This window comes from Astatotilapia calliptera, chromosome 7 (genome assembly GCF_900246225.1).
Source record: "Astatotilapia calliptera chromosome 7, fAstCal1.2, whole genome shotgun sequence".
In the NCBI taxonomy this organism is placed as follows: Eukaryota; Metazoa; Chordata; class Actinopteri; order Cichliformes; family Cichlidae; genus Astatotilapia; species Astatotilapia calliptera.
The window spans coordinates 40,134,646-40,156,440 of record NC_039308.1 but is presented as its reverse complement, the minus strand read 5'-3'; the positions used below and the strand labels follow the sequence as shown (position 1 = coordinate 40,156,440).

The window sequence follows — 21,795 nt, the reverse complement described above, 5'->3', positions numbered from 1 at the left end:
AGACTGGATTAAAAAGATATCTTGTAACATCCAAGAATAATGACTTAAGTTTCAAAACATTAAGTCATTTTTCTTGTAAAACAGAGAGGGGGCCTAGCAAAAAACAGTTTGGGAACCACTGGCTTAGACCGTTTTTAGACCCAGATAAGCAGTAGATGCTGGGGTAACTGTCTGAAACTGCATCAAATATCAGAAGTTAATCACTCATAGATATACCTGTGGCACCACACCGAAGGCCTTCCTCCATGTTTGCAATGAGACAGAGTTCCAGGAAACACCATCGATAGAAATGTCTCCTTCTGTGGAGGTGAGACGCAGCAGAGCAGACAGCAGGGTGCTCTTCCCTGAACCTGTTCGACCCAGCAGACCAACCTGCACACAGTCATAACATTTTCATGGTAAATGCTCATATCCAGCTTTTTCTGTTATGTAATACAATTAATGAACCCGTTCAACATGCCCTCATGTTGAACGGGTTCATTGACCTTGTGTCTGAATGCTCATCCTTTTTATTGTAATATAGATGACAGCACTTTTTCATTTGCATGGCTACTGTGTCAGTTTACTTGTGCCCTGCAATAAGACATATAAGCATTTACCGTTTCTCTTTAGTTTAGCTGGCGTCGTACTAACATCAGTTTCTTCAGAAGCACCACTAAAAGCTGTTCGCACCTTACAAAAAGGGATCTATTGTTGTTACTTGAATTTTTGTTATCCTTCTCTCCATTACTCCATTTAATTGAAATTTTAATTTGAAATAGTTAACAATAATTTGAAACACTGAAATAGCTCCCTCCATCTATGAGCTACACAAAAGGGCTGATGTTTCTTTTGATGGAGCTGTTTTTAAATCTTTGGAGGGGAAGAGTTTGTGGTCTAGATGGTCTAAAAGTCCTCTCTTCTTTCTTCCTTGTGCAGCAACAATTAGCACATTTGTTGCGAAGCTATTGAGCATCTAATGGCACGAAACCATAGTGCAGATATTTACTGTGCTCTGATTCATTATGACAAAGTCATACTGACTATAATTACTGCCAAAACCAATGGTGGAGAGCAGAGGTGCGAGTGGTCAGATATTGCATGTCTTCTCTTTTCTACAGAAAGCTAATTCAAAATCATAAGCCACTTTAATTTTAAGCATGTGTCATAATGCCATCATGCCGTGATGTCATGAGCGACACTCACTCAGGGCCGTGCTTACTTAGTCATTAGTAGATTGTTATGTCTGTGTTATTGTTTGGCCAGGTTCAAGCCTTATTGTAGCTCTAGAGAGAAATAACATTTTGCTCATTTGAAAATGAATAAATGAGCACAAAAATTTGATTCCCTGCCCAGATTCTTCTAATTTGCAACTTGAAGCTATACGCACAGTTCTTGGCCACTTAGGGAGGAAAGGAAAAAGCTATAAACAGAACTGTGATATTATCACTTTTTGTCAGTTTGTTAGCAAACAGTTGCCTATCTGTATGCACAGAGCAACACTTCCACTTGGAATAGTGTTTCCAGTTCAGTCCACATACACTTTTCTGAAGTCTGTTTTAATCTCTGTCTTAGCTCATAATTTTGTCTCCTGGTTTGGTTCAGAAAAATACTGAAAAGAGTTTAACAGAACTCCAACAAACCCATTTAGCATAGCAATTAGATTCAGTGTTAATATAAAAAAATGTTTGCACAACATTAGCTGAAAACAACAACCAGAAATGTGTTCACGTGTAACCATCCCTGTGACACATTCCTGTGGCTGGCTAGTATATTGTTCACAACCTTTCTGTGACCTAACTATGGCACTTGAATTGCTTTATCGCTTGGGGGGAATTATTCTTTTGTTTGGTAAACCTAATTAGGCAGAGGTACCATGCTTTCTCCTGCCAGGTTCCACAGGCAGTCTCTACCAATCACTAAGGACTTACGCTTTGTCCCCCCTCCACAGAGAAGGAGATATTGTTGAGGATGGCACGCCCAGCCTCTGTGTATTTCACTGTGAGGCCCCGGACGTCCAGCTGGCCACAGTTAGGCCAGCAGTCACGTGCATGGGGGTTGTCGATGACGATATCAAGGCCTCTGCCACCTCCTTTAGGTTTCCCCAACCGAGGATCTTCTGATGGTAGGTCGATGAATTTGAATACCCGATTCACTGAACGCATCTAAGAAGAAGAGAGATACAGAATTTTTCTTTCAATTTGTTTCAGTTGTTTTTATATAGCACCAAATCACAACAACAGTTACCTCATACTGCTTTATATTGTAAGGTAAAGACCGTACAATAATAGAGAAAACAGAGAAAACCCCAACAATCATATGAACCTCTATGAGCAAGCCCTCTGGCGACAGTGGGAAGGAAAAACTCCCTTTTAACAGGAAGAAACCTCCAGCAGAACCAGGCTCAGGGAGGGGCCATCTGTTACAATGGGTTGGGGTTTAGGGGAAGAAGACAGGGCAAAGACTTGCTGTAGAAGAGAGCCAGAGATTAATAATAACTAATGATTTATGGTGTGTAGTGAAAATAGTGAGAAGAGAGAGTTGAAAAAAATGTGAGTGAACAAGAGCATCACGAGAAGCCTGGCTACAGTGCTGAAGAGAAGCCAAGGGTTGTTCTTATTTCCTTCAATCAGTGATGAATAGTAAGATGTTGTAGCTTTGTGGAGAGCTTTTTTATAAAGCAGCAAAAAAAAAAAATTCAAGGCTAAATGAAGATCTTCTAAATAGTGAGATGCCATTTTCCCTCCAGGCTATGAGTTATCTGCTTGCTCATGTTTGGGAGTTTTACCAGAGTCAAGTACTGATTTGAGGCTTTTTTTGTCAGAGGAGCCACAATATCCACAAAAAAGTCATACCTGATGAAGATAGAAAACGATTAACAAGAACATCAGTTCATGCAGCTGCTCTGCACTGTGTTTGCACATGGCATTGAAGAAGATAATACTGGAGGAATGATAGCCTTAAAATTAACAGCATTTTCTGAAAGACATCTACTGTGACGAAATGTATTCCCCAGTGCCGTGTAAGTCATTATTGTAATTGTAATGTTATTATTATATGAAATGACCAGACAAAAGAGGGTTTTGGTGAATACTTAAGTGTTCAGTTTCTTTGCCGTGTCAAAACAAGATCCAGCGTGTGATTAAAGTCATGGGTGGGTTCTTTTATATTTTGAGAGACACCAGTTGAGTCTAAAATTAGATTAAATATTCTGTTGATGTTTTCAATATCTACATGTTAAAATCACCCACAATAATGATTTTATCTGAACTGAACACCAAATCAGAAAAAGAGTCAAAAAAATCAGATTGTCTCTGAAGAACTCTATTGACAATAGATAACCATTGTCTGGTTACCTATTGTCCACCAGGTGGATAATAGACAAGTAATAAAAATGGCTTTTGAGTCTTTTGGAAGATTGCTGCCCCGCCCCCCTCATGTAAAAAGTAAAAGAAAAAGAGGGATGCTTCCTTACATCCCATTTCCTTATCTTAGCTGTAGAGAAGTTGACATTCTACAGATAAACTTTTTTCTTAAAATGCAATGAAAATGTGCTTATCAGAAGTTACTTTAATGGCTATTTTAGTATCACTGAAAATATAATTCAGAGGCAGTCACACACACAAACGCAATTCATACTGGACTGAACAGATCTAACTTATCCCAAACACAAATCTCTACCACCATATTGAGAGCCTGTGTCCATACTGAACAGAATGTCCTACACTGTGATAAGCTCTGTAAGATTCACTAACAACAATGTGGGAGAAAAAAAACTGATGGATGGGCACAAAGTTAAGTCTTAAAAAAGAGCAAATGAAAGTAAAGTACAGGCAGTTCAGCCTGCTCTTTCTCTCTTTGATCTTAAACCCTGCAGTATCCTTCAGTATTGGTAAGCCATGCTAAGTCAACAAAGTGCTGTTACAGAGAACAAAAATGGCCATTGCCATCTTTAATCTGCTGCTGACTGCCTTTTTGATGGTGTAAACAAACTGACATATAGTATAAGGAGCCACAACTATTAACCACCATACCCATCTGAGGTGTGCTTTTCCCTATTTGAGTATGAAGCATCTTGGGTGAGGAAAAACCCCACTTCACTAAGAATGCAGTGTCACCATCTAGTGTCTCACTAACCTACAAGCTGTGAATTTATTGGCCAATTGCTTTTATCCCAACAACGAGATCTAAACCTCTTACAAACAGTAGCTACAGGTCACCATTGACTGAAAGGCATCTTGTTGAAGAAAATGAGGCACAGTGTGTCTGAGCTGGAGAAGTTATATTTTGCAAAGGTGGGATTCAGTTCCCAAAGGGAAAAGTGCATAAAGCATGCTATTGTAACAGCAGTCATCATTTTAGTACCAAAAGAATAGCAATAGTGCCCATGAGACATGTTATACTGTAAGACAAAGACCACGCAAAATGTAGATACTACAGAATTCTAACCTTCCAACAATGTATATTGAGCAAGAACTTGACAACAGTGAGGGAAATCTTCCTATTAACAGAAGTAAACCAGCTGGGATGAAGAGAAGTGGAAGAAGGAAAATACTAACATAGAGAAACATCCAAGTTTTTTTCCATAGGTGTGGTGAACCAGAAGTCAGTACCATCAATAGTGAAATAGACTAACAGTAAAACCTTTGTTTGCAGGTTTATTTAACAAAACCTTCTTAGGTGTGTGCATCTGCCTGAATTCAACAACTTATAACTGGCCATTGACTGTTTGGTATATATTGACAATAGCTTTGTTTGTGTGTGTGTGTGTGTGTGTGTGTGTGTGTGTGTGTGTGTGTGTGTGTGTGTGTGTGTGTGTGTGTGTGTGTGTGTGTGTGCATGACATACCATCCCATCTACAGCGATGCTGGTGATGACAGCCCACTGGAAGATCCCACAGATAAGCATAGCCAGGGCCACAATAATGCCAATCTCTCCTGGTTTGTCCCCTGTACAAAAACACGCATGGGCACACACACACACACACACACACACACACACACACACACACACACACACACACACACGCATCAGTAGTGTCCAATCAAAACTGCTCTCTCTGATGTCAGACCCACATTCAGGTATTAGAGCGCTGCTACTGGGTCCATTGGAAACTAATGAGCTGTGTAATGACCCATTAATGTGCTCTCAATATAAACTGATCCTATGACGCAACAACCCATGGGTTTGTGTGTGTATACCTGCATTCCAATTCACCAAGAAAACACTTGCCTCCTTTTTGTACAAGACATTTTATCCTTGGGCATTTGAGCAGTTCTGATGACTTTTCACAGGCAAACTGTTCCCTTCTTATCATCATCTAACTCTACACACTGCAAACTACAGATAATACTGGGGTTTTGTCCTTGTTAGGCTCAGCAGGCGTATCAAAGTGCTTACTAACCAACATGTGGGAATTTTCAAAATGTTCTTGCAACACAATTCAATTTCTAATCATCATTTAATCGCAATAATTATTCTCATATTCTGTAATGTCTCCATTGCAAACTGACTTTATGATCTCTTGTCATTTGGTTGTTCAAATGCACCAGCTCCTTTGATTATAATCATCTAAAGAAATCAACTGGCCACAATCTAATCACAAAAATATTCTCTAAAGCTTTGACATTTGTCACTGATGAAGTCAAAGTGATTTGACACTGACTATCAGAAATGGAGAACAGGTTAATTGCCACTGTTTGTGGGCAGTCAGGTGCAAAAGATTCACTTTCATAGAGGAGATACCAAAAGAAAGACAGTCCTTTGACAACAGTGACGAGAACTGCAAAACTTCCCGGTAACTTCTGAAATGATGTTAACTGCAACTTGATTCTGGTGGTAGCCCTGCTGTGGAAAGCCGTGTGGATTTCCCAAAACACTGAAGAAGCTGCATCCATATTGTTGACTCAAGGTGAAACTACACCTCGTGTTTGATCTGAGTAGACCACAAAGGTTTAGACCAAATAAGTTCAACTTATTGTTATGGACTTATTATGAATGAAACTGAAATGTAATTTAGCATTCATTTAAATATTTTTTTCTGGCAGCTTTCAAACCAATTATTTCAAAAAAAATTAAATAACATAAATACAAATAAAAAAGCTGTCAGAAAAAATGGAAATGCTGCAACAAAAATATGAACCTTGACTGGACTTTAAGGTGTGAAAAAGCCAAAATATTTAAGATAAACTTTATGTATGTTGTACATCACCACAAACACAGCTTCACTAACAACACCCAAAGGCAACAAACAGCCAATCCCCTTTGAATGCAGTTCACTGACTTGCCACTTGAGGCTGGTTCCAAAAGCAGGTCAGTCCTGACAGATTCCCATGCTGAAACTCCCAAACTTTAGCCATAAAAATGCCTGCGTTTTCACACTAGTGCTGTTTTTCCCCTACTTAACAACTACTACTGGCAGGGATTTACTTTTATGTTTTTAAGTCTTACAATTTGGTGCACAGCTACCAGTTATCAGGCGCCTATGTCTTAGCTTTGCTCCTTCACAGTTTATAGATACAAATTGCTAACCAAGCTTGTTTGACTGTTATGTTGGCTCTGAACACTTTTGTCTAAATATTGACACTTCAAAATGTGGAGTCCATACACATTAGTTGAGGTCATGGTGGCTCTCTCTCTTTTATATAAAGTTTATTGTCCATGTGTAGTCACACTCACTGTTGCTTCCTGTTGCGATGAAGGCAGCAGCAGTAAAGAACACGGTGAAGAGCATGTCACAGCGGAAGAGAAACCACCGCAGAACAGACAGGTAGTGGAACCAGGCGGCCGTGTGAGTGTTCAAAGCCTTGTGGAAAAGTGTCTCAAAGTAGGTCTGGCGCTCAAATGCCCGAATTGTCCATAAACCCTTTAGTGAGAGGATGAGATGGGAGAAGATCGGGGTACGAGCTGCAAGAAAAGAAAAAAGAAAAGACTTTAAAACTCTTAATGTATAAGCACTTACTTTGTAAAACAATCCCTGCATTACATATCAGATATCAGACTGACAAATAAAAAAAACTGCTAACTAAATTTCTAAAAGGTCATTTAATTTCACTACTTGGTACCTTTTAGTTAGGTAACACTTCTGAACTAGAAAACTACAATACATATAAATTCATTAAACAAGAATCAACCTGGAAAAGTTATACTTTAGCAGCAACCCCTTCTTTGCACATCTTATGTCTTTATGGTCACAATAATTTCTTCAAGATTAAAATTCAATGGCCATGTCTGACTAATATAAACAGAGCATAATTTCCACTGTAATTTGTCCCTGTGAATCCAGTGGGTAAAACACCAGGATGGGCTTGGAGGAAATCCCAGCTCAGCTCATTTCTCTGACCCCAGTGAGCTCTCAGCAGCTCCGGAAACATCTCAGCGTCATCACTGAAACACATATTCAGTGACAGAATCGAGGGCACAGCAGAGAGGCCCAAAAAACAGAGCGGCAACATCGTCAGCAGCTTCCTCATCCTCTGACTGTACAAACCTCCTTTCTTCTGCTCTGTCGGCCTTTAGCAACAGTGCAGTTCTTCAACTTATGACCACTAAACTAAAATGAATTTATATGTATCGTGTTGTATTGTAAGTCTCTATATTAGATACTAATTGTAAATATTTTAAACCCATTACATTTCTATTACATAGAAGTTTTGAAAGTGACCTTTACTTAAGTGCACTTAATGAGGTTGTTGATGACACAATATCTACTGTTCATGTGTGCATTAAGCTGAAGCTAAAGATGGACAGCCGCCACTAGCAACACAGTACATGATGAAAATGTACTGTACTGTAATATGAAGACAACAAGCAGATTTCTCTGTTACATTTATTACAAGCATCTGACTTTGAGAAAAAGTGCAGTAAATAAAGACAGACTCCTGTAGATTTGACCTCTGTAAGCCCCACGAGACTGTAATGATTATAAATGATTAAAATTACACTGCTTTGAAAATCTTCACTAATATAAACACATTCATTATTCAGCAGGTAGGCTTGATTTTTAAAGCCAAAAGCCAACAATCTTTTCTGATGTCTTGAGGAGCTCAAAGGAAAACAACCAAATATGAACGTTATCCAAGTCTCAATACTGGAAGAAAACTGTTCCTCTCTTTCTGAGACACCCTGTCCTCTGACTCAACTCTTCCTCTCTCATGTTTTCATGTTTCAGTGACTTTTGGCCCCTAAGCCATCTGCCAGCTTTGCCCACTGATTGTGGTTCCTTCTCAGAGGAAGCATCCCTTTTCCTCTGTTCTCAGTATTGGTTTTCCTATTATGTTCTCACTTTTACTGATATATGTCACTACTCACTTTCATTTCTCTACTCTTTTCTGAGCCCATTTTCCCTCCCCTCAAAAAGAAAATAAAAACTCATCTTCAGGATTAAAGTCTGCAAGAGCCAGAGCTAAAGAACAGCACCCAGACATATGCCTAATAATACATCACATACAAAGCAGTAAGAACTATTTAAATAATACCATTCTGCTTTATGAAGAAGCAACGTTTTTTTCTCATTTTTTCTAGCCTCTTTTCTTACATAGGTTATTTAGACAATTTATCTCGAAAGATATTTAAACATATTATTAAACTACAGCAAATTTCTTTCCCCCCCCCCTTTCTACATTTTACATTTACTGCTGGAGTCACTAAAACCTAAAACCACTGTCATCTCTAACGGCCAACAACTCTCCAATGCTCACCTTCAGCCTCCAGGACTTTGAGTTGCTGTCCAGTTCGTAGAAAGTACTTCCTGAGGAAAACATAGATAAAAGCCAATGGGAGAGCAGCAATGAAGATGTATGGCTCTATGATGGACACAGTGAAGATGGCACCGGCGACGATCAATGACACCTGGTGTTGGGAAAATATGTTAATAACAGATATGAGCAGACTTATTATTATTTGGTATTTCTGGCTTTAAAAAAAAGATGTTTTCAGTTTCCCTGTTCTTATTTTCACTGCATGTTTTCATTTTGTTTTTAATCATTTCTTTCTTTTTTATTATAATATGATTGTAAAACTTTTACAGAGGAATAAAAAACATTGTCCAATTTCTCCAGGGCAAGATTCAAAAATTTAAAGGATAAATTGAGGAAATTGAATTTTGAAATTGAATTGTCATTTATTTATTTATTCTGCTTACAATTGCACCCCATTAATCAATTTACAATGAAGAAAGAGGGAATATTTGTCGCAGTAGTTTTCAGTCACTTTTTGCAGTTCCAAAAACTCTGCATCATCATCCACAGTATTGGATAAATACCTGTATGAGGTCAAAAAGCACCAATGGCAGCATGTCATCTATGATGGCCATGTCCTTGGTGAACCTGTTCACGATCCTGGCTGAAAGAGGACAGCGAAAGTATGAAGGTGTTGTAGTAAAGGAAGATATTAATAATCAGCATTGATAATCAGATTTTGTTCTACAGGGATTCTCTACCATCATTCATTTATTTAGTGACATCATCTAGGCCATTAACCAGTAAAAATCTGTTTTACTCAAAAAGTAAAAAAGCAAAGCACCTGTTTTTATCGTGTTGAGCACAGACATGGGGGCTCTCAGCACAGAGCTAAGCATCTGTTCATGCAGTCTTTTGGACACAGTCAGTAATGTATGCACTAAAGGGAGACCCCTGAAGAATCCCAGGGCCAGAATACTGTCCGCATGGGCTACAAAGATGTAGATGATGTAATAAGCACTGGTGGGTGTCATAATAACACCGAGATGGCCAGGCGGCGACGATGCATTGGGGTGCTGCTCATCAATATAGTTGGGCGATGAAGGATTGGCGGCGTCCCTCCAGACCTCACTGTTGGATGTGAGGAATGTATAATAAATGTTACATGGAGCAATTCTTCATTATAGAATAGATCACAAAATTACCTTTTAGTGATTTCTGCATAATTGTGACCTCTAAATGTAAATTACTGATGTTAATAAACAGATATTTTTATTGCTCACTTTTGGTTACTCTCATTTACACGATTAAATAAAGCAGCAGTTAAATCAGCTCATGATAGAGAAAATTACACTTATAGTACTTTTTTTCAACTCGATTTACATGAACAGAGCGAATTCGTCGTCCCTCACTGTAACCTAAAGATGGACGGCTTTGTCTTTGTCTAGTAATTAACATGTAACAAATAAACAATTAAATAAACAAATAAACACAAAAAATAAGTACATTTAAACCTACTGTCACATTTAAAATCAGCCGCCAGTGAAAAATAAGAAAAGTGAAAAGAAATATAAGACCTAAACACAAGTTCACTTAGAGCCATTTGACATGGATTTGATCAGAGGGTGAACTTCTGATCCATGTGGATGTCTATGTGCTAGTTTTTTATTTCTTCAAGCCAACACACTACAGCGCAACAGCCATGCATGTGTCCCCTACTCGTTAGCATGTGAATGTGCACAGCGAAAGAAATCGTCCAAGGACCACCCTTATAAGCCTCGGACATCTCTGATAAATTGATTCGAAGTTCCTATTTGATGATGCTGGAAGGAATAAATGACACAATCTGCTTGTTTTGTCACCATACGTTGGGTGGCTGTAGCACAGGTGGTAGAGCAGGTCATCTTCTGACCGGAAGGCTGGTGGTTCAAACCCTGCCTGTCTGCATGCCAAATATCCTTGGGCAAGACTACTAGCCCCAGGTTCTCTCTGATGCAGCCATCAAAGTATGAATATGTGTGAATGTTAGTTAGTAACTTAAAAAACAGCATAGAAAAGAGTCCTTGTGTGAATGTGGGATGTTAAGTGCCTCAGGAGAGTAGAAAAGCACTATATAAGAATCAGTCTGTTTACTGTATACATGGGCCCCATTTGTGTAAATGTACTTTTAACCATAGTACTCAAGTTTATGATTTACAACAAATTATTTTGTCCACCTGGCTATAGATTGGGAGCCAGTGGAAAACCAGTGATTTACAGTAAGGTCTGTAAATACTATTTAAATAGTATTTAGAGTTAACATGATCAGAAAGCTCAGAGCACACTAGCTGACTATCCAAAGACAAAGAGAAGAATCATAATCATTTTCTGTTTAAGGCAACATGAAACATGGGACTTACTCAGTAATAAGAAAAATACCGAGGACAGAGCCAGCAACCTATTTGTGAAAAGAAAACAAAATGCCGTTAATTAAATTCACACAATAACACAAAAACCCCAAATCTTTGATTTTTACCTCAATGACAGAGACAATGAAGATGAAAATGAGGACGTAGACTAAGTTCCTGTTGGTGTTTACGTAGCGTAGGTAAGTGTTCCATGAGGTAGTTTCAAAGACATTTTTGTCACGTTCATCTGCAAAACATTGCTGTCAAGAAACAGGATAGATGGGTTTTAACCATGTGGCTCACTTAACAATAATTTCTTGATTTTGGTACATAGCACAGTTTGTGAAAATATTTTTACATAATCATTTTCAGAGACATAAGAGGATAATATGTTAAAAAGCCTTACCTCCATGTCTTCTTCATCCACATCTTCACTAATGTCATAAACACTGTCCTTGGACAGGCGGCGGGAGTAAATGTCCAGGTCTGATGCAAGGCTGTACTGCGGTGTGATGGAGAGCTTTTTCCTGAAAGATGACTGCATCTGCTCTCTGCGCTCTTGGCCGCGAGCACTGGTGATGAACTCCAAGACAGACTGGCGCCGCTGCCCGCTAAGGTGCTGAAACTCATCATGGTACAGGTTACTCCTCGGAAGTGCCTCCTCTATTTGTTCATCTTCAGGCACTACAGAGAATCTTCTCTCTGGGAGTTCATCAGACCTGTCTTCCACTGTTGTGTTTCCGGTTTGTTGAGAATTCCCAATGAAGGAGAACTTGCGGGCAGCTGCCAGAGGATTAAGGATGAGTGACTGCTTGCGTTTTTCAGGGTAGCCATCACCTAGAGGATGGCTTTGAGCTGGTGCATGTCGGAAGGACTGACGAATTTGCTCTGGGCCACGGAAACCAGCGGTTTCATCAACTGAAACCCTGCGAAGAGTTTCTGTGAGAATGGATCCACGCCGCTCAGCATTGACGTTGTCATAAGCCTCAAGACCAAGAAGCAGGGAGCTGAAGTCTGGACGCTTGGCCTGCAGCTCTGAGAAGGTGCCATAGAAGTAACAATCTCCATTGTGCAGCAGAAGGATTTTGTCTGCACGCTTGAGATGCTCCAACTTGCTGGTTACTACGACACGAGTCTTGGAGGCCATAAGTTTACAGATGCAGCTGTGTGTGGATAAAAATGCGCACTTTAAAAAAAAAGTCTGACAAAGAAGGGCTTATTTCTTTCTAACAAATGCAGAATAGAAATTATAATTACCAGAAACTATAAATATCGAGCTAGTGATATGGATATTTATATGAATGTGTATTTATATATACACACATTATAAGAGTGTATATATAAATACATTTCACAACTCTAAAAGTTTACAAGCAATTTTGTCTGCTTTTCCAAAATGGAAGCTAACCAAAGACCATCCAAGCATAAAAGCGTTACTCTATAAAAAGAAAAAAGAAAGAAACACATTTCCTGAGAAGGTTACATTGTTATAAAGCAGTTATGACTCCCTACAGAAAAGAGCATTTTCAGAGACACCAAGTGTTAACCTTGACTTTGAGGTCAATTTTTAGCCTAATCACCCCGACCTCCTCTACATGAAAGACTCTCTGTTATCACACGCACTTTTCAAAGATCTCTTTTTCTGTAGCGATGTCCAGGTGGGTGAAAGGCGCATCCAGGAGGTAGAGGTCTGCATCTTTATACACAGCCCTGAGAGAGAAACACACATATTAGGTCACAGATAACAAGGAAGGTAAAGAAAATGTTCCAAATTGCTTTAAAAAAACAAAAAAGCAAACAAACAAAATTAGAGAAAGTATAAGATGCAGAAAGGCAAAGAAGAGAAGCTGGAATATATCAGTCATAGTGAATAGCTATGTTGATAGCAGAAGTTAAAAAAGTCAAGGAGTGGCTGCAAATTAACGTTAGCACACTAAACCAATAAATAATGCAGGGGAAGATGAGAGTTTCTGGCTGATCCACAGAGATTTAAAAAAACAATAAAGCTCGGGCTGTAAAAGCCACAGAAACCATAAAAAGCAGACAGCAACACACACATGAGTGATCTGTGATCCTGAGCAGCTTCTGATTAAGTACACTGATATTTATTCTTTTTGCTGGACACATATACTGTAGCTAGAGGGTTATTTTAATGTCCTTAATGTTTTATGATATTTCTTTTATGTAACCTGTTGCTATGGAAGTGCTACAGTGATGATGTAGAATTTACAGAAGAAACACACAAGTTGATACAAAAAAAGAACCAAAATCCAAACTAATGAGCAAAGGTAGTCTGTGCTGACAGACAAACAAGAGTGAATGAGGCCTGCTGACAGATGCTCAGGTGTGACAGAAACTACCTGGCAAGGCAGAGACGAGCTCTTTGACCACCACTGAGGGTCCCCCCTCCATCGATAAGATACGTCTTGTCTTTCTCGGGGAGCAAAGCGAAGTCCTGGAGAGGAAAACAGGGAAAGAGTGGGTATAACACATTAGACTGGCACATAAATACCTCAACTTCCTTGTTTTTAATCCTCTGGATTTTTCATTTTTTTGTACCGTTATCTTTACTCTTAACTCAAGATCTGTGGACCAAATTCAGCCCTTCTTAAATTTGAATCCAGTCCTTTTATTAGTTTAGGTTCTCAACAAATTTTGGCCTCCTAGATGCAGCTGTGGTCTGCACTGCAACACCACCAAACCAAAGAGACAAGTGCACAGTCACTGCACACACCTGCGAGCTTACACGCTAACCAACACAGAACGGCACAGCAGGCAATTTCAAAAGGTGGAAGACTCAGAACTTCTTTACCAAGCATCTCTTTGCAAGGTGATCTCTGTGTTCAAAGAACATCATCTGTGTTGTGATTTTGGAAAACTAGAAAATCAATTTTAACTTTTTATTCAAATGTCCTACCCAAAGTTTCGGTTGTAAATTTTTGGCCTACTACACAGGCTATATACAAGAACATAATGGAAAGATGTATTATTTACCTTTGTTATTTTTGGCATTAGTAAAAATACCCATACTCGCATTACTTGTCACTTGCTCATTAGTCACAGGCTGTTACAAAAGTGTTACAAGAAATGAAAGCCTGTGAAAAAAATGTTTCTGTCTGGCCATTGATGCCATCCACTCGGTTAAACTGTTTGACACCCTTGTTGTAAAGAGGGCAGAAAATGAAGTGGACGATCTTCTTCATAAAGAAGCTCATTGATTTCATGGAGCAGTGATGGCCTCATGCCTGCTCACTGAATGAATGGGCAACAATGAAACATGTCCAAGAATAAAGAAAAAAGAACAAATGCAGTCCTCAAAGTGATTATAGCTCATTTTCAAAGTTATCCTGTCTATATGCTCTCATGGGCATTTTCAAAAATCTAACTAAACAAAAGCACAAAGCATAGATGGCACATGAACACTGTCACGTAGACATATGGCAGCCAGTGATTATGAAACAGTTACAGCAACAGGAATGAAGTGACAGCACAAGTTTATCATCATTCAAACTTCCTACCTTTTAAATAGCTTCCTCTGTCTGGATAGGAGTGTATAAAGGACCAAGTTAACAAATTGTTTAACAGCTTTGTAAAATAAAGCAGTTAAATAGTAACAACAATAACAAAACAGAACAAAAAAAACAACAATTAGAAATAGAAAAAAGCCTCACCTTTGACTATCAAAAAACTCTTGTAGCTAAAATGGCTTTACAGTGGGAAGAAATCAAACATTTGACACATCTCCTCAAATACAAAATAAAGGCAGAGTTTTTCTATTGTGTATCAGCCACGAGATGTGACTCCGCAGTCAATAAATATGATGGTCCCACACACGGCATGAGCTTCTCGACTGATTTCAGTAAAAGTTGTAGTTTTTTATTTTATGTAGTTTATATTTTGCACATTGCTTTAGCCAAGGCTAATGTGTCACGCTAAAAGTCTAACTGATCAGTTTAGCACAGCTTGAAATGACTTTTTCAGTGAAAGAAGGAATCAGTTTTCAGTGTCTGGAGCATCAGCCTTTGTGCATTTAATTATTGTTCAGGGTCAGATCTGTCCTGCTGCTTCTGCACTGGTCCAAGACAGTTAATGTTTCCATATGGAGTAGTATAGGTATAGTATAGTATAGTAGCATATCAGGGTCTTATTTTATTAACTTCTGGCATTGCATTGAGACAACTTTCAGAAAAATGAAATTTGATGGAAGTTGTTTTTGTGTGTTCTACTACCTGGTGTTCCTTCCAGCTGATGCCATGGATATATTCAACAAATCAGAAAGCAAAATCACACCAAACCTTTGAGTAATGTATGTTCAAAAACTGACACTTCTAAGTTGTGTTTGTGTGGGGTTTTTTTGTTTGTTTTTTTAAATCTCACTGCCTCAGATCCAATGCTCGTCCATCCAGCTTGTTGTGAGCTGAAAGGCTTGTATTGCATCCCAGTGACATAATGTGAGATTTCCACAGTAACAGAGGAGACATTATTCTGCTGGAGGTCCGTCACTCAACACTGAGGCTTTATGAGAGAGTACATGTGTCAGAGTTAGAGACAAGCATAGAGTTTGCAAGTATGCAAGTATTTGTGTTTGTGGGACACATAATTGGTGTAAATGTGGACTGGTGAAACCTGAGCCATCGCGATGCCCTGCAGTGGCTCCACACAGGCAGCTTAGCAGAGAGAATCAGATCACTGACTAAGAAAAGACTTAAAAAAAAAAAAAAAGCTGGCAAAGATTTCACTCTGCTGAAAACAGATTTTTTTTAGTATGTAGTCACATTTTCAATCCAGTAATGCTGCCATACTTTCAGTGACTCAGCTTGTGATATGTTTACAGTAGGGTGAACAGATCTCAGCATACTAAATGTGGACAAACACATCATTTTAATTTTAATTTAAAAATAAACTGTTATCAGAGTGTCATGTAGCATGTACAGGTGAAAGCTTATTTTTATATATTGGTGATTCAATACAATAAGGAAAAAAGTTGTCTGAAATTTGTTCTTGGTCTCGTGCAATTGTTTGTTTATACTCCCATATTCTCTTTTTGTATTTTTCTTAGCTTATCTCCTTCCTATTAAGAGTTTTGGGGGTTTAGCTTGGCTGTATGCGCAGATTGGCACCATATCTAAAAATTTTAATCCAATGACGACACACATGTCACCTCACACCACACACTTCCCTCCCTGTGCGAAGCTGACAAATTACTCAAGCAAACCATTTTCTCAGAATATACTGCCATTTTCAGTTCAGTTTTACTTTTATAGTGCCTTATTTTCTTTATACTTGTGTTTATGGTACTCTCCTTCACATTTGACAAAACAAGCTTGTGATTTCTGGGAATTTGTAACTTTCCCTGATGGGTTTGGCATTAGACAAGATAATCTTCTCCTGACTATGGTTAAAAAGCCTTCACTTGATATACATTGTGTAAAAACCAGAGTTTAGAAATGTGCATGTTCAGCAGAATCAGCCAAAAATTGGGGACATTGTCTCAAGATTTGGAAAAGGGGGACAAGTAATAAAAATGCTGTGCAGTCCCACATAAAGAGGGATATCTTGTCACCTGAGTTCATTGACAGTTTACTTCTTCTCCTCTGAGAACAGCAGTCTGGTCAGTTCTTCTTATTTACCAGTAAGAAGCTATCTTAGTGGTTAAAAAGTATCAAAATATCAAGACACTGTCAAATTGTTGCTACATGCCAACAACTATTATCATCCATATTCTGAGAAAGCTCTGAATAGTATGCACCTCTGGTCAGCTTCCAGTGTGGCTGCCATTTTTAGGAAGTCCCATTATGGCCACTTGTTTGCTTGTAATTTCACTATGAACTTCAAACATGTGGCAATAGCTGGATCTGCAGCTTGACGCAGAGGTTTTAGTGCAAGAGTCCAAAGTTTTCAAGCCTGAAGGTGTAGTCACGACAGGACTATCATGACAATATCCTCACTTTGCAAACGTTTGTCACTTGATCCACAGACAGACCCGTGCTTGTGTTATGCCAAAGAGACAACTGAATGTAAAAGTGAAACTGCTGACTTCTCAGTCCATCTACATTTCCACTCAGCCATGGCCATGACCTCTGGGCAGTGGCCTAAACAATGAAACTCTCCCTTATGCTAATTCCAAACAAATAAATATTTTTAAAACAGAAATTTTCTGCTGTAATTTAAAAAAAGAAAAAAAATACACATTCATTTGAGCAGGTTTTTGAAAATATCTTCACCCACATGAAAACAAGCACACAAAAACACTGCAAAAAAAGAAAAAAGGAGCCAAAGCAACAGGTGGCAAAATAACCCTAACTACAAAAAATCCCAACCAATCAGAACACAAAGAACCACAACACAATGTGCAGCCTGACATTAAGAGAGGAGATAAAGGTGCTCCAAGACAAAACCTTTGTTTTCCAGAATGGAGATTTTTTTTTTCTTTTCAGTGGCTACAAACATATTTCACATGTCAAAACACAGAGGAAAAAGCTACGTTTACCAAATTACCATAAACATGTGGGCATTCCATTTGATCTCTCCAGTCAGAATTTTTTTAAATCCCAGTTGGAATTTTTTACTGGAATGGCCTCTAAAGGTGGAAAGCCAGAGTAGCCCCACCAACTCTGATTTAATTATATAATTATCCAAGATAGCAGTAGCACACGTAGCATTGGTAATTTGTACTGCCACAGCTGTGCATTTGTAACTAACTAAATAAGCCATTAGCAGAGCACTGGCCAGGCTGTACCCATGAACTTGCTGCTTTAAAAAAACACAACAAAACTGAAAACCCGGCACTTGGGTGCACTGCTAGTAATGCATGAACAGCTACAGCCACCATGACTGAACAAGACAAATACAATTCCATGTTTGCAAAACAAAAGACACAAAGAAAAAGCAGCGAAAGAGAATGAAAGGAATAAAGGTACCTCTTCCAGCTGGCAGGCCTGAATAACAGAATTGTAGCGGTATTCATCATAGGTCAGGCCAAACAGGATGTTGTCACGAATCGTCCCTGGCATAATCCAAGAAGTCTGGGGTGAGAAGGAAATGCGACCACTGTGTCTAATTTTACCCTCTGTTGGCACCAGTTCTCCCAGAATCATCATGAGCAGGGAACTCTGAAGGAAACAGGAGAGCATGGTCACACTTTATTCTTCTTCATCTAACTGTGTTCTCAACTCAAGGAATATGGAGTGAGTCATCATGTTTCTTTCATTGCTCAAGGGAAACTGGCATTTATTGCATGTAATTATTTATGAGCCAATATTAAGCTATTATGACAGTGAAGGTTGCAAATAAACTTTATTATTGTTACATTATTCATTTACTATTGTTTCAAACGTGTGTTGCCAAGTTGCACAGTAGCTTCTTAAGGACAGATAGATTATGCACAAGAACACATCTAATACGGCTGAGGGGTGTTTCTTCCATCTCTTCTTTAATTTGCATTTATTGTCCATTAAATTAAAATTATTTACCAACATCAATATATTGACAAAAAGCAGAAAGACATATCGGTCAGACTCCAGTGACTCCCTAACCAGAATTTAATTTGACTGAAATCCTACCTTTCCTGAGCCAGTGGATCCAGCCACAGCGAGCATCTGGCCTTTGTCGAGGTGCAGGCTGATGTTTCTGAGCACAGGGGTGACATAGAGATTGGTGAAGAATAGCCCGGGGTCACCGTTCAGGTGTCCATTTGCTTTGCTCTCCTGCTGGATCTTCTCAAACAACTCACCGATACGCTGTAAAGGAGTTCATAGGCAGTTACTAAACATGATATCTATATGTGGCAAAAGATTGTTTATCATTTACTTTCTGCATATTAAGATTTCTTAAACAATTTAATACAAAAGAGTTCATTTTCTACACTTTAAGGTGACTTTCATAATCAAACATCTCCTTTTAATGTATTATAGTGAATCATGTGACACTTTCATTTACAAGACTCTGTGTACCTGCACACGGCATGCATGTTTCTGTTTTTCATTTTGTTGATAAAACTGCTTGCTTCAAGGCTGAGTGACTGTGTCCATCATGCTGTGCTCTCAGGCAGTGACACTAGAATAAACTACTGCTTTTAAGATTAGGGTTAAAACTTTCCTTTTTGCTAAAGCATACAGTTAGGCTGGATCAGGTGACCCTGAATCCTCCCTTAGTTATGCTGCAGTAGGCATAGGCTGCTGGGGGATTCCCATGATGCATTGAGTTTTTCCTTTTCAGTCACCTTTTTCACTCACTATGTGTTAATAGACCGCTCTGCATTGAATCGCACTTGTTATTAATCTCTGTCTCTTCCACAGCATGTCTTCTATCCTGTTTTCCTTCTCTCACCCCAACTGGTCGGAGCAGATGGCTCCGCCCCTCCCTCAGCCTAGTTCTGCCAGAGGTTTCTTCCTGTTAAAAGGGAGTTTTTCCTTCCCACTGTCGCCAAAGTTCTTGCTCATAGGGGGTCATATGATTGTTGGGTTTTTCTCTGTAGGTATTATTGTAGGGTCTGCCTTACAATATAAACCACCTTGAGGAGACTGTTGTTTTGATTTGGCGCTTTATAAATAACATTGAATTGAATTACTGTGAGGAATTTGATTGTCCAAGGACAGAAGAAGACTCCCAGGGTCTCACAATGGCCTTATATCACCTCATCGGTCTTTACGTCTGTAAAGATTAATGGGCGACGCCTCTCACTGCTAGAAGAGGGGAACTCTGCTCGACTGCCTGGCTTAATCATTGACCTCTGTGACATTTTATGGGTCACCGTACCTCTAATGCCAGTTTGCGCTCTGGTTATATAGGTTTGTCTGTGTGATTCTCATTCTAATGAGGTGATGTGCACCCTGCCAGCAGTAAAGAAAGGCAACACCCATTCCATTCAACTGCGAATGGCACATTCCAGGAAGAGGTGAAAGCCGGGGGAGAATCTGATTTGATCTCATCAAGAGTTCAGAGTTGTGTTTCCAGCAAAGTTTCCAGTATAGTGACAACACCTGGATAATTAATTAGGCAAAGTGACATGGGAAAAAACCCCAGCTCGATGTTCTTTTTCTCACGGTATTGCATGGTCAATGAATCACACCTGTTAGATTAAGTTTACTGTCTGAGCTTATAGATAAGATTATACTGCTGTCTCCCAGCAATGGTGAGGAATTAACTATTACACCTGGAATTACTGTAGGGGCTGTCAAAATTTGACTTCTTCAAACATGCGATTGTCCCAATCTTGTATTAACACACAGATAAGAGTCAATGTATTACAGCTTGACTGATGATGTTTGGGACTAGTAGTGACTGTTGACATCTGACTCAGATAATGATATATTTGGATTTACCCACCTCCTTCTAAACACACACACACACACACACACACACACACACACACACACACACACACACACACACACACACAGCAGTACATCACAAAAAGCAGAATACTGGACACCTGTACCAACTTATCAATTACATTTTATTTCTAAGCCAACTAAAAACAGATCTTTGATGTTTCTGTCCAAAACTTCTTTATACTTATCATCTTACTTATACATTCAGCTCAACCAGCCTTCCAGAGCCAGTTTCTGCCAAAGATCTCTGTTAAAAAGGAATTCTTCTTCTTTACTGTAACCAGCTGCTTTGCTCCCTAATTAAACTCAATGCATTACCCTTGCAATTAGAAAATGACTGTATATTGCTTTTGTGGGATGGTTCAAGGAGAAAGCCTTTTATGTCTGAGACGAACACGACAGCACTGCTTCAGTTTGCAAAGTTGTGTTGAACAAACCATGAGATTGGAACAAAGTCCTTAGAACATACAGGACCAAAGTAGAGATATTTGGCCATAATGTTTTGCGCAATGCGTGGAGAAAACCAAAAATAGTATATCAGCACAAACATTCACAGAAAGTGTTAGCACAGGGGAAAGGGGTTGATTTGGGTTTAGTTTGCAGCCATGAGACCGGAGCCCCTTGCAGTCATTGAGTTGACTGTGAACTCTTCTGTATACCGAAGTGTTGCAGAGTCAAATGTCAGAACAGTAGATCAGTCCAGGTAAAGCTCTGAGTCCAAAATCTCAATGAACTGTGGCAATATTGTAAAAGAGGGTAGGCCAAAATTTCCCCAGAATGATATAAACTGACAAACCTATATAGACATATATTTTAGTACTTGGAGCTATTGTCGTTAACAGGACAATTTGGCAAACAGCAAACTGGTTTTTGCCCATTTTGTTTTTGATCTTCTTTTATTCCACCTTCTTTTCAAGGGTAAAGAATAACTGGTTTGTTGAACAGAAGTTTAACATGGCTTCACTCAACTCAAATTCCCTCCACAGTCACCAGACCTCAGTGCAACAGAGCTGTGATCAAATCATGGATGTGCAACCAGTAATGGTGAAATGGCAGGTGAGCGCATGTCATAATATACAATTTATTTATATAACATGATGACAATGATGCCATAATCCAGATACTCCTGATTGTGTGTATTATGTTACGGTTAAATGTCTCACATCAGACAAGTGTGTTGATTCTGCCTTTGCAGTAAGTAGCAGAAGCATTCACTTTCTTTTAGGCTCAACAAATGGACGTAAACAGACCTCATCCCAGGATGCGGACACATTGACCAACTCCAGTTCTGAGGTGGTGAGGTTATACTCCAGTCCACTGTATTCTTCCTTCATCAGGAAATCCTGAAGAGAAAAAAATACATTTAAATTATAAAATGCATTTAACTTATACAGAGTTTTTCTGTTATAGGCGTATAAA

At 39.0% G+C, this 21,795-nt stretch overlaps 1 protein-coding gene across 2 annotated transcripts in view; it reads right to left on the bottom strand.

Moving 5' to 3' along the window:
* cftr (CF transmembrane conductance regulator) overlaps positions 1–21,795 on the bottom strand; it is a 42,857-nt gene that overhangs the window by 5,598 nt on the left and 15,464 nt on the right. For both annotated transcript variants that reach the window (XM_026174718.1, XM_026174719.1), the window contains 15 exons: positions 21,627–21,719; positions 18,607–18,783; positions 17,965–18,156; positions 13,405–13,499; positions 12,668–12,754; positions 11,451–12,207; positions 11,173–11,304; positions 11,057–11,094; positions 9,502–9,788; positions 9,242–9,321; positions 8,679–8,829; positions 6,658–6,885; positions 4,828–4,928; positions 1,911–2,144; positions 217–372 (listed from right to left, as the gene is read on the bottom strand). In XM_026174718.1, the coding sequence (XP_026030503.1) occupies positions 217–372; positions 1,911–2,144; positions 4,828–4,928; positions 6,658–6,885; positions 8,679–8,829; positions 9,242–9,321; positions 9,502–9,788; positions 11,057–11,094; positions 11,173–11,304; positions 11,451–12,207; positions 12,668–12,754; positions 13,405–13,499; positions 17,965–18,156; positions 18,607–18,783; positions 21,627–21,719 (2,808 nt within the window). The remainder of the gene's footprint in view (positions 1–216; positions 373–1,910; positions 2,145–4,827; positions 4,929–6,657; positions 6,886–8,678; positions 8,830–9,241; positions 9,322–9,501; positions 9,789–11,056; positions 11,095–11,172; positions 11,305–11,450; positions 12,208–12,667; positions 12,755–13,404; positions 13,500–17,964; positions 18,157–18,606; positions 18,784–21,626; positions 21,720–21,795) is intronic.